Source organism: Fonsecaea pedrosoi (genome assembly GCF_000835455.1).
Source record: "Fonsecaea pedrosoi CBS 271.37 unplaced genomic scaffold supercont1.2, whole genome shotgun sequence".
Classification (NCBI taxonomy): Eukaryota; Fungi; Ascomycota; class Eurotiomycetes; order Chaetothyriales; family Herpotrichiellaceae; genus Fonsecaea; species Fonsecaea pedrosoi.
The window spans coordinates 4,745,804-4,758,185 of NW_013550614.1; the positions used below are offsets into that span (position 1 = coordinate 4,745,804).

Here is a 12,382-nt window from a genome sequence, read left to right on the forward strand (position 1 = left end):
GTCCCCTTTGCAAGGCAGAGCCCAGGCGCAACCGGGAGTAACAAGTACTCGTAGTTGTACGTGCGGGGGCATTGAAGATCTTGATTGACTTCAGGCCACCTACTGACCCTGCCATGAGCCATGGCATTGATAACTGTACGAGGTACTTTGTACTCGTCAGTACAAGCGTGCGAGGCATTCAGAACATTCGTCTCTTCAGACCCAGACAGGTCGGCTGTGCTACAGCTGAGGCCTTGACTGCCTTTTATCGCAGCTCGCAATGCTCAATTCGCCATCGAAATCCTGACACACTGCGCGTCCAAGTTGACAACTGACTCTCGATTGCCTACCTGAGCTCCTCCTTCGAGCAATGTCCGCAAGGGCGCATGTGAGACGGCTGATTGTCTGCGTCGATGCTGAAGAATATAACGGGGAAGATGGAACTTCAGGTGTGGGAAGTTATGCATATCCTCGCCAATACCAATTAACACAGTCCAAGGAAACGAAAGCTCTAGTAATATTTTCCGCATTCAACGCATCATCCCTGAAGGCTGCTCTGTCGATACGCAGGGTCGAACGATCGAGCAGAGTGTCCGCTACTATCGTGCCGCCTCGGACGGGCCAAGTTTGATAGAGAGGTTGAAGACCCGTGTGGCAACACCGTACTACGAGGACCAGATCAAATCCATTGCTCGTGAAGTATGCGAGACCCTCGGTGAACCTCAGGATGAGCTCTTCCTCTACGGCTTCGGCCGAGGCGCTTTCGTCGTTCGTGCTGTGGCCGGACTGTTGGACACCATGTATTTACCCAAAAGTTCGTCGTTGAGATACTTCGATACACTCTATCAGACTACACTGGACATCTACCGGGCACGCAAGGAGGATGATAACAGAAACGGCCCAAAGATGATCGAGTTTCTACGGTCGCATACAACCCGGCCACCAGTCATACAATTCGTTGGGGTCATGGACACTGTGAAATACACTGCCGAAGGCCACATGCATGACATCGCGTTTGTCCCATCCATCAAGAACCTGAGACATGCCTTGGCTCTGAATGAGACACGCTCTCAACTAAGTCCGGAAATTTTCGATCCACCATCTGCTCCGGACATGACGGGGAGAAGCTTCGTTCAAGCATGGTTCATGGGCTCGCACCAGGACCTTGGAGGAGGCGCCCGTGAGGATGGTTTGTCCTTATACCCTCTACAATGGCTGCTCATCGAAAGTATGCGAGCTGGACTCGTTCTTCAACCCAAGCAAGAGGACTCGGTGCCTGCCGGGAAGGAAAACCCCCTCTCCCTAGCGTTCCCACAATATGCGGGCGAGGTGCCGAAGCTCGATGGGAGTGAAAAGATTGAATGGCAGATCTACCACTCGAACGGCATACAAGTCAGCCTCTACGATCTGCAGTCTCTGCACGGAAGTGCTGCCGATGACAACCAAACCCACAATTTACAGATCAATTGTTCAAGTTCACTGTATAACAGCTCACGCAAAGCTTTCAATTCCAAAGGATTCATTGGATGGTGCGATGGTGGTAAGGGACAAGATCCATAATTTCGACACACGCGTAATTCTGATCAGAGTCTAGGAAGTTACGGCACGATAATTCATCCTTCAGTATTCTGCATCCTGGACAGATATCCGCGATTCTACGAACAGGCCCGATTCAAGTCCATGAAGAAGGATTTGGCCGATTATCGAGACCGCTACTTGAAGGAGGGAGAGGTAATCCCTCCGTGGCTCGAAGGTTTACAACTGCAAGCAAGCGGCGTAAAAGCATTCCGAATACTGGTTTGTGGAAAGACGGGTGTAGGCAAGTCGACATTGATAAACAAGATTTTTGGAGTTGAAATGGTTGTCTCTCCTCATTCATCGTATTCGAGAACACCTCAGACTGACATTGCTATCTAGACTGAGGAGTCAGACAGCTACAAGCAAGGCAATCACGACATCAACGAAGCCTTTGAATCTCCCAATAACCCTGGCTTGATCATTCACGACTCCAGAGGCTGGCAAGCAGGAAGTGACAAGGAACTTGAGTTGATTGCCAAGTTTCTCCGCCATCGGGCATTTCAGAAAGATCCAGCTGAGGCTTTGCACGTGATTTGGTGCGTTTCTCTGGCATTAGGTGGAAAACCATCGACTTGCTCACAGAATGCACAGGTTCTGCGTGGATTCGGACGTCAGTCGTATCGAGGAGGCCGACAAGCGAACCTTTCAAACCATTGCGCAGTTCTCCAATCACGTACCGGTATTTGTGATTGGGACCAAAAAGGACAAATTGCTTGCCCTCCACAGGTGGCCTCTACTGGATAAGTACATGGAACAGACTGGCAACTACCCCGAGGCACAGCGACTGGCAAATGAGGAAGCGGATAGTTTGGCAGAGGAACAGTTCGAGGCGCTTCGCCGGGAGCTGTCACAAATCAAGCATTACAAGGCAGATGGATACTGCTGTCTCTCCAAGGGTCGGTACTCTGTTAACTCCACAGACGAGACCTGAATTACTGACTGGGGACCATTAGATGACGATCAGGCAGTCAAGAGACTTTTGACACAGACCCTAGATCTCATTCAAGATGAAAAGGTCCGAATCTTCGCGGTTGCGGCACAAGTCGTGGATGTCGAACAAAAGATTGACTCCGCAATCACAGAATGCATGCGTTTGGGCCTCCACGCGGTCCGCACTGCCATGGTCCCGCTACCGCTTTCGGGCGCGATAGGGACGCCAACTGTTGCTCGAATCCTCTGTCAGCACGTCCTCCAATGTTTTGGATTCCCCAAGGCGTTACCAGAAGAAGTTGAAGAAATCATGACTCGAGTGGTCCTTGGCCATCTCAAGAAGTTTATGACCGTAACAATAGCGGAGTTTGTCGGGGTCGGAGTGGTAACTACAGGTGTTATTTTCGGTACCATGGGGGCGGGAGGAGCACTCGCGTTGTCATTATGCATTCTAGCCGCTCCTCCCACGGCTCGGATGTTGTTCAAATGTGCCTGTGACATGATTCTCATTCTTGAGCGAGCTTTCCGGTACCAGGGGAAGTACGTTTCCACGAAGCAGATCGAGGATGCGGCCGTCTACTATACAACAGCCATGACAAAGACCTTTGCCGGGAAAGAGCTCCTGTTACAGAAACATGTTCACGATGAAGTCGATCGGTTAATACCTCTGACCAAGATCTCGACGGGATTAAAGTTCAGCAAACTTCGCCCGGGCCTGGAAGACATCATCTACAAAAACCGCTTTCAAAAATCTGGGCCAGCGAAAGAAGACGACCAACACGGAGCTCAGGAGCTTAGTGGTCAAGGGATTGCCGAGCTTGATTCAACAACAACCCCGAGCGAACTACCAGGGGGCAGGAGTCTGCCTGTGGAGCTTCCAGCAGAGGTGAATATTGCACCGCAAATCCAGGGGAAAGAGGCGGTGCCATCTGGAATGACATCAACTACTAGCAACACTACGACTACTGACGATCTCCTCAGTCTGGAGGAGAAGGCGACCATGTCACAAACCCTGAGTGACCACTCTCTACAGTCATCGCGTCAGTCGACGTTGGTTCTACCGCCAGAGATCTCGGTGGACAAGACACAAACTGGAGGTGCGTTCTCACGGAGTACACGAAAGTGGTCAGCCAAGCTGGGATTGAGGAAGTCAAAGACCACGCAAGGCTAGACAGTGATATGAAGGGTTATAGATGTGCACCGAGTAATGACCAAAATGATACCCCCGGGCTAAGATAAGGGGACGGAAGGTTTTTTCCCAAAGAGGCAATTTGGCGGAGGTTCCCATCAGCTTCGTACGACGTCGTACCTCGTACAATCTTTGGGTCTTGGCACCAGCTCGCGCAAGTTTTCCTCTTTTTCGCCTTCGCCCGGAAATCCCTCTTTCGGTGATTGCCGGGCTGTGCGATATACGATCATCTTATCTCACCTTTTCCATCATCATCAACGTCAAATCAAAAGGAGATGTATGGTCGCCAAGTAAGTCGAGATAGGTGCCTTCCGAGAAGATGTTCTTCTGCCTTGTACGAGGCCGTAGCAGCAGGTAAGCGGCATGTTCATCTAGCTAACGCGATGCCTCCCCGATGCGAGTATATATATATCTCCCACCCTTCAGTTCACCTTAAATTTGTATCGCAACCCCTCGGAACTTTCACATTCAGACTGCACAATTCAACAAATTCTTCTCCAAGTACGACACGTAGACACCATGCCAGGAATCACGGTTTCGCCGATCACCCCAACTCGACCTGAATTCGGGGCACTTGTCAACGACGTAGACTTGAGAAACCTCTCAGACGCAGACTTCGAGGCGCTTCGCAACGCTCTCTACACCTACAATGTCATCTGCGTCAAGTCCCAAGCGGGCCTCACCCCCAAGGACCAGGCGGAACTGACCCGCCGCTTCGATCCGGAGGCCATGTCATACGGCCACGGCAAGACGATTGACGCCAAACGGTCCATCCTCCACCCCGACCTCAAGACCGTGCCTCATCAGCCCGAGGTGCAGGTCATCGGCAATGGCTTTGTCCCCGAGTACGAAGGGCTCAAGGACATTACGTTGAAGCACCCCCATCATCGCACGTTCCACACGACAGTCATCCCAGAAGAGCAAGATCTGGATTTCACCCGTTTCTACCGCTGGCACATCGACGCCGCGCTATATGGGGGTCTTCAACCACCGCTCGTCACGTCTCTACTTGCGGTCAAGGTTCCCACGGGACGGACGCAGACCGTTCTCTACGACGACGGCAGCAATGACACCCTACAGGTTCCGCTAGGCACCACGGCCTTTGTGTCGGGGTACACCATGTTTGAAAACCTCAGCGCCGAGCAAAAGGAGTTCGTGCTCACTTCCAAGGTCGAGTACGCACCACACCCCTACGTCTGGATCTCGACGGCCAAATCGCGCCCAGACGGGCTGGGCATGGTCTCTGAAGGCAAGGAGGTACCGGTTGACGAACTACCGCCGATCGAAAATGCCTCGGACGTGCAGATCCAGCCCATGGCCTGGCAAAACCCCGTCACGGGCCGGTTCGCGCTGCAGATCCACCCGTCGGTCGTGCGCAAGATCCACCTGCGCGACGGCAGCGTCATCGACGACCTGGCCCGGGTGCGGGAGATTGTGCACGATCTACAGCGTCCGGGGATCGCGCCGGAGCGGGTGTACGCGCACGATTGGCAGGAAGGCGACTTTGTGCTCTTCAACAACCACGGGGTTCTGCACAGCGTCGTGGGCGCCTTCGACAAGGACGAAGTCAGGTTGTTTCGCCAGTGCAATCTGGCCGCGAGTCGTCCGCCCATTGGGCCGGAAGTGGCGGCGTAGTCGTTGTCGCTAGGGGAATACTGTATGATCAGGCACAGAAAAGGTTACAAGGTGTCGGTTAGGACAAGAAGTTGGTTTATGGATTTAGCGTAGCTAGAAATTGAATTGCTGCTTTCATCCGGAGACTATCGTCAACATCCTTCCCGTAAGGTCCTTTGCTTCCCACCCACACTTCTCTGCTCACTCTAGTCAATTGAGGCTACCACTTGTTGATTCTTCCAGGGCTATCATCCCATCCCCGATCTCCCCGAGACCAATGCCATCACAATACCGAGTACACAGCCTTCTCTTAGCGATCTGACACGACACCCCTCCACCGCTCATGATTGACTCCCCCACCAAGGCGATTGATATTCTCCGCTCCATTACCTCGCTATTAATCAAGGCTGTCAGCATCGTTCGTCTTCTGTCTCGTTGGGGAATCCGCATACTTGGAACGTAGGCCATATTTTTAACGGCTTTAATCCATCTCACACGAACCACCCCCACAAACCTTGACTACCACGAATAAGGCCCACTGGATGCTTATGCGGGGAGAAAGATTTCCAGCAGGACGCCTGAGGCCTGTCTATACCTCCACCGCGCGGCCGGCTCGGGTATCTGACGGACATGCATGTATGCCCTTCGAGTGTAAGTGACGTCGAGTACCAACACTCAAGAACAGAGGGAGAGGGCCTGAGGTGCAGCACCAATGCTCTTTCTATATGTGGGTGTCTATCCTCTCATCCACCTAGGCGAACCCATGATAACAGTGGTGCCAAACGCAGGAATACTCGGAGCATTAGCACTGACCTGCCATCCAACATTCGACAACGACAGCGAAGACGTTTTAGAAACCCCAATCAGCAGCTCAAACACACATACTTCGTACTGTTTGCACGCAGAATGGCACAGTCCACCACTTCTCCCTACCAACTATACTACAACCCCTTCTCCATCTGCTCGCTAATGGTCCTCTATACATTACGTCTCAAGGGCCCGCCCAGATCACCCGCGGACGCCGTCGAGCCCGAAGAATGCTTCATTGACATTTATACGGGCGAGCAGATGTCCGAGGCGTATCTGGAGAAGCATCCGAAAGGCACGGTATGTCGGTGCCAGCCAGGAGTGTTGTGTCCGTCTTAAGAGCTTCGCATCGCTCTTGTGTATGTCTCACTCTTTTCTTCTGACCCTGTCAAATGACTACTCAGGTCCCTGCCCTCCTCGCCCCGTCCCTCGGCGTCAAACTCATCGACAGCGCGGATATCACACGGTACCTATGCGACCGGTACCCGAGCCTCCTCCCATCCGCGCACAAGCAGACGATTGAATCCCTCCTCGAGCAACTCCACAACATCTCCTACGTGACCATCTCGTTCAAGCCCGAGGATCGCCGGACCGAGGGGGTCATGGAGGCCGTCGAGGAGATCATGGCCCGGCCCGAGACGTCGCCGAGGTATCGTGAGATGCTGCAGCGTAAACTGGACAAGTGAGTTCTTTTCTCTCCCCACCTGTATTTCCACATTTTCCTTAGCCCTCCTCACCCATTTCTCCCCTTTTCAATTTCAAGCTACTTTGGATTGTGTTGAACACAAAAACACCCCACCGCTGACGGACCGACCGCGGAACTTTCGATCTCCCCAGCCACCGGACCAAACTCCAACAGTTCGCCTCCAAGAACCAGTCAGTCGCCACCGTCGAGGCAGAGTCGCGCGCCTACCTCTCGAAAATCAGCCAGCTGCTCTCCAAGCGAGGGCTTGAGCAGAAGTGGCTATTTGGCGACGAGGTCGGTCCCACGGCACTGGACGCGCACACGATCGTCTTCGTCGCGCGACTCCTGGACGCTGAGCGCGCGCATCTGATCCCGGATGATGTGCTTGGGTATGCCGGGCCGAAGTTGCGGGAGGGGGAGTGGGTGGGCGTCACGGGGGGGAATCCGACGCTGCATACCCTGTGGGAGAAGCAGCAGCAGCAGCAGCAGCAGCAGCAGAAACAGCAGCTCAGGAGCAGCACCAGCAGCGTGTAGGGCGCTGAGAACTGCTGCTAAACACCGTCTTACCGGGACAGGTCAGGTCGGCTTGGGTCAGGTCAGTGCGTCAAGTGCGTCAAGTGTCACATAGCCACAAAGAAGGACATTCGCTCAGAGAGTCAAACAAGGGTACCAATCTACCTACCAGGGCATCCGGATGACATGAATATAGTACCTATCAACCCCAAACACCTTTGGCAGAAACCAAAGGAGCCTACTAAAAGTACAAATACAAGTAGTCGGTCCAACAGACAAGTGTTTGTCCCCTCTACACATACATACCATTTTTGGTAAACCAACGGGTTCCGTTCCGAAGAAGAAGAAAGCAATTAATATACACACTTTTCGTAGACCGAGATATATGTATATATGATGGCGACTCCGCCTCGCGACTCCAGACAACAAGAACAAAAACATACGACACACCCCAATCATTACAATTTTGAATCGACAGCCCCCTTAAATAGGAGACAACGCACATGCGTAGCGCAACAGCTCCTCGCACGCGTCGCGTAGATCGCCAAGAGCCTTCCGCCCCGTCTGCCGGATCAACTCGTCCAAGAGGGCAAAGGAGTGGTTCACCAGGGCCAGGTCGTGGTGCACGCCCGGGTGGCCCGGCTCGAACATGATGTTGGCGGTCAGGCAGATTGAGCCTGAGACGTAGGTACAGGCGGTCATCCTGAAGGAGCCGACGAATGAGATATTATCAATCAGCCTGTGATCTTGTCCTAAATTGGGAAAGAGGGGAAGGGGTGATTTGATGCAAGGAAGAATTTCAATTTTCAGGGAAATGGGAAAGGGAGAGAGGTTCTTTTGCTAACCAGATAAACGCCTGGTCTCGGGGTTCCACGCCCCAGACGAGCCGCATGTACCCTCGCGTCTCGGCGATGAGTTTCTCCCAGTCCTGCAGGGACGGGGTCGGTAGAGGGACTGGCACTGGCACTTGGACTGGGACGATAGAGACAGAGACAGGGACAGGGCCCTGCAAAGTCGTCACTGTTCTGCCAAAGGTCCGGAGACTCTGGACCCAGCGCGACGCCATGGCATCCGCGCGGTATACCTGCGTCCGACAGGCGAGGTGGGCCGAGTAGAGGACCGCGAAGCTCCTGCTCAGGTTCTGCTGGCCGGCTTGGAGGATGGCGTTGGGCCGAAACGGTGGCGGGATGCTGGAGAGCCATGCGTCCAGCATGTGGTTCAGCCGTGCCACGTCCTCGTCGGGCGCGGAGTCAACCAATGTCCCTATGCCTGCGCGGGTCGCAACCATAAAGTCGTAGACTTCACCCTGGATCTGGGCGAGTTGGACACGGCAGCGGAGGAAGTTGAATGGGACGGTACCGTCAGCGTTGGAAGTTATGGCAACTGTTCCAGCACCGTCTTCGGGCTCTGCCGACGGGTATTCGATTTCAATATCGGCCTCGCGCTGTACAGGGGGCTGACCTGCGCGTAAGCTGATATCTCTGTCGAGGATGTAAGCGATCCAGAAGACTCTGTCCCGTTCCAAGACCTGGGAATGGTCGAGGGGGTGCTTCTCGGTGCTTCTCCGGGTATGCAGGCCCAATTCGTGCGCCAGACGTAGAGTAACGGCGATCAGCATCGTCGCGGGCTTGACATCTTGAGTGCCCTGGAAAAGTATGACCATCCCCAGCAGGATCTGGATGTTGAGAAGATCTGCGTCGCCCATGATCACCTCGGAGAGCACTGTCTGGGCGTTGTGCAGGTAGTCCGCCGCGCTTCTCTCGCCTGGTGTCGCGGGTATTTGACGGTGAGCTAGCGCCAGGACCACGTTGATGGCCGCCCACGTCGTCCGCTCTCTCCGATCAGGATATGTGTACCAGTCGTTGATGGATTGCAGGAGTCGGCCCGGGTGGAACAGCGGAAGAACGGCGTTCAGCGTCGTAAGGTACGCTTCCGTCGCAGACAGAACGTTCTGGCGCGGCGGAAGTTCCATGCGCGCATTGGGAAGAAGTTCTTTTTGTAGCAAGGGAACGTTGTCTTCAGGGATGCTGGGAGAGACAGCTTGAATCTCCGAGTCTGTCTCCCATCTCGGCATAAGACTTTGAAGCTCCTCGATCCTCCTCAGAGCTTGGTTCAGACTCGATTCGAGACCCTCTACCTGCTCCCGCAGGACTGCAATATCTTCACTCGACTCGCGACGTCTGGTCCGCGCTTTACGGCTCGCAGCTCCGAAAGCACAGACCGAGTCATGCAGAACGCAATTGGTGCATCGAGGCTTTTGTGCGTCGCATTTGATTCTCCTACGGTAGCAAAAGTCGCACGCCTTATCCGGATGCGTCAGTCTGTGGTAACAATCGAAACAAGTCTAGGGAGACGAACCTTGCGAAGTTTTTGTTGCAGCATACTGAGCAACTCAGTAAAAGGAAAGGTGAAGAAGGGACACAGAGTGAGTACCTGGTATATTTAGCAGCCAAGGAGCCTCATGTTCCGCGGAACCAACGCTGACAAATGAGAACAAGTCAAGGTTTTGCACTAGGCTGCTTTGAGCTTCTCGATCTGACGATTGCAATATGACTGATCGGGAATGCAGTTTTTAGAAGAATCCGGCGGTGGTCGAGCCTGGCACTAGGTGTATACACTATCTCAAAATATGTATGTATATCAGCTGAGGTCGCCAACAAACACCATAATCCCAATTACATGTCGACACCATTCAAATACACCCTCAACAGAGACGACGTCCGGATCTCCTCCGCCCGAGCCTTGAGTTCTTCCACGTCCCAATTCGCCCAGACAAATTTGTTCCGCAGAAACGCCGCTTCCTCCGACACAAGCCACACGACAAAGTGTGCGGGCAAATCCACTGTCGGCCAAGGTGTGTTAGCCAAGCATCATGATTTTCTAGGAGCGACAACAGCAAATCACACCCACCACTAGCCATGATTTATAGCATATGGCATAAAAAAGAAATGCAAGGTAATACGGAAGTACATACCTGAGTCCGGGCCTGTTGGCATATTGGGGTTGATCTCCGTGCTGATGATGCCCGGGTGGATGTCGACGACATGGATGTTCGGGTGCTCGGAGGCGTAATACTCCATCATCTTCAGCGTCGCTGCTTTGGAGGCCGCGTAGCTCCACACCCCCGGCACTTCTGGCAGAGGAGCCCAGTGGCCGATGCCACTTCCCACGTTAATGAGCTTTGCGCCGGGCGCTGCTAGCGGAGTAAACACTTGCAGGGCATTGTACGAGCCCATAAAGTTAATCTCGAAACATCGCCGGACCTCTGATTCGGGATAGTCGACCACCCCGGCTTCATGGGGGAGGATCCCGGCGTTGTTGAGGAATATGTCAATCTTGTTGCTACCGTCGTCGCCACCGATTTTCGCCACAATGTCACCCAGAGCGGCCTCAAGGGATCCACGATTCGTGACATCGCCCGACTGCAAAACCACAAGCGTCGAGGGGTTGGCTTCGGTGATTGCTGTCGCAGCCGTCTGGAGACGATCGACCCTACGTCCTATGATGGAGACAGATCTGGCGCCCGCGGTAGCAAAGGCAATGGCGGTAGCCTTCCCAATACCAGTACCTCCACCTGTGATGACGACGTTCTTCCCAGCAGCCGACACCTCCGGCCTCGTAGGCGAGATGGCCGGGTAAGGTCTATTGTGCCATGTTTTGGTGAATGTGACGAAACTTGCAAACGGCAGGGGCGCCATGGTGAGTGCTTGTATTTGCAACAGGAATTGTGAAGAGAGTAGAATGTCTGGATAGATGGCCCATCCGAATGTCTGTGCCGATTATTAGCTCTTTATATACACATAGGAGACGCTTGGTCTTGCCATCCTATACCTAACTGATTGCTAAGCTCCTCCTTAACAAATGCTTCCGCGGAAGGGGACCAAGGTAAGCAACCACGCAACAAGGGAGTCACGGTGACATGGACCCGCTCCACGGACCGTGATGACCTAGAACTATGAAGTCCGTCATAATTTATTACCCAGGCCATGCTCGAGAATGGAGAGAAATCGGGGTCCTCTATAGATGGTGAGTGTTGTTGATCGAGAAAGGCAACTGCAGTGGCTAAAGCATATTTGAACATGTGGGTCCCGAGATCTGGAGTACATTAGTTCTCTTCACACACCCAAAGCAGGCCAAATTGGCTCATATAGCCTGGGCAATCGAGCACCTGTCCAGAAAATTTCCTTGAAGAGACCCAGTAGCATCGTCTTGTCCTGTGGGACTAAAATCTCGACATCGGTGACATCTCGGACCAGCGCAAATCAACCACAAGCGATACTCGGTCTGACAATTTGAACAGCAGTTAGAGTTGCAGGCTGAGCACTGAGAATTGATTTCAGCAAGCATGGTCCGTTGTGATGGCACAGGCAAAAATATCAGTCCTTGCTCTTCCGAGCCGTGAAGTCTGGGATTAGAGGACAGCGCAGGCAATATCAACCCAGCCGACCTACAGGCAAGGGCCAGATCGCCTTTGACTCTTCCAAGTCATCCCCATTCAAGACCTCTCAAGTCTCCACCTGACAAAGTCAATATGATGATCAGTCCTCCGCATGTAGCGGTGTTGGGACGGTCTGTCATGCAGCGGTCATTGTCCTAATGCTGATCTGTTGTGTCAAGAAATTCGGCTGTATCCCCTAACACCATGTTGTGAGGGACAATTGACTTGTTGGATAAGAGAGCAAAGTACGGCTCAATAGAAGCGGTGGCAGATTTGTGCTGGGCTAGGAGGCCACGAACGATAGTGGTCGTGATGGTTGTGGGGGAGCAGGGGAGCCACTCACGCCACTAAAGTGAAGTGACGTTGAAAAGCATCCGGAGCCACAACACTTCACCGTATTTGCTAGTGCGGACCACGGCACGGGATGCGCAGATTTTCGGATGAAACGGGACAACATCAACATGCCATATCAGGCAACAGAGCTGTCTGAGATTGGTAAGGATGGGATGACGTTGACTAAGGCACTGCTTTGACCCAAGTTGAGCGCGTTCAGTCGTACAACAAGGATAAATAAGGCTTTTGGTGGGTATCAATTAAGTTATGTAGCTTTCAACAAGACAGTTCAGCCAAAGACTGCCGGCGTCTGATC

At 53.3% G+C, this 12,382-nt stretch overlaps 5 protein-coding genes across 5 annotated transcripts; 3 read left to right on the plus strand and 2 right to left on the minus strand.

Moving 5' to 3' along the window:
- Positions 1-349: 349 nt before the first annotated feature.
- Positions 350-3,658, plus strand: Z517_03700 (uncharacterized protein; the record flags this gene model as incomplete). The annotated part of the gene is made up of 6 exons (XM_013432804.1): positions 350-428; positions 473-1,519; positions 1,574-1,839; positions 1,897-2,093; positions 2,149-2,453; positions 2,511-3,658. 6 exons carry the CDS (start codon positions 350-352, stop codon positions 3,656-3,658), a joined length of 3,042 nt encoding a protein of 1,013 aa, XP_013288258.1.
- A 537-nt stretch (positions 3,659-4,195) lies between these two features.
- On the plus strand, positions 4,196-5,311 carry Z517_03701 (uncharacterized protein; the record flags this gene model as incomplete). Its single annotated transcript, XM_013432805.1, has 1 exon — positions 4,196-5,311. The coding sequence occupies one exon, from the start codon at positions 4,196-4,198 to the stop codon at positions 5,309-5,311; it is 1,116 nt and encodes a 371-aa protein (XP_013288259.1).
- Positions 5,312-6,196: 885 nt separating this feature from the next.
- Positions 6,197-7,316, plus strand: Z517_03702 (uncharacterized protein; the record flags this gene model as incomplete). The annotated part of the gene is made up of 3 exons (XM_013432806.1): positions 6,197-6,397; positions 6,502-6,779; positions 6,935-7,316. The coding sequence occupies 3 exons, from the start codon at positions 6,197-6,199 to the stop codon at positions 7,314-7,316; spliced, it is 861 nt and encodes a 286-aa protein (XP_013288260.1).
- Positions 7,317-7,778: 462 nt separating this feature from the next.
- On the minus strand, positions 7,779-9,677 carry Z517_03703 (uncharacterized protein; the record flags this gene model as incomplete). The annotated part of the gene is made up of 3 exons (XM_013432807.1): positions 7,779-8,034; positions 8,141-9,597; positions 9,654-9,677. 3 exons carry the CDS (start codon positions 9,675-9,677, stop codon positions 7,779-7,781), a joined length of 1,737 nt encoding a protein of 578 aa, XP_013288261.1.
- A 293-nt stretch (positions 9,678-9,970) lies between these two features.
- On the minus strand, positions 9,971-10,993 carry Z517_03704 (uncharacterized protein; the record flags this gene model as incomplete). The annotated part of the gene is made up of 2 exons (XM_013432808.1): positions 9,971-10,137; positions 10,270-10,993. 2 exons carry the CDS (start codon positions 10,991-10,993, stop codon positions 9,971-9,973), a joined length of 891 nt encoding a protein of 296 aa, XP_013288262.1.
- Between the last annotated feature and the right edge of the window lie 1,389 nt (positions 10,994-12,382).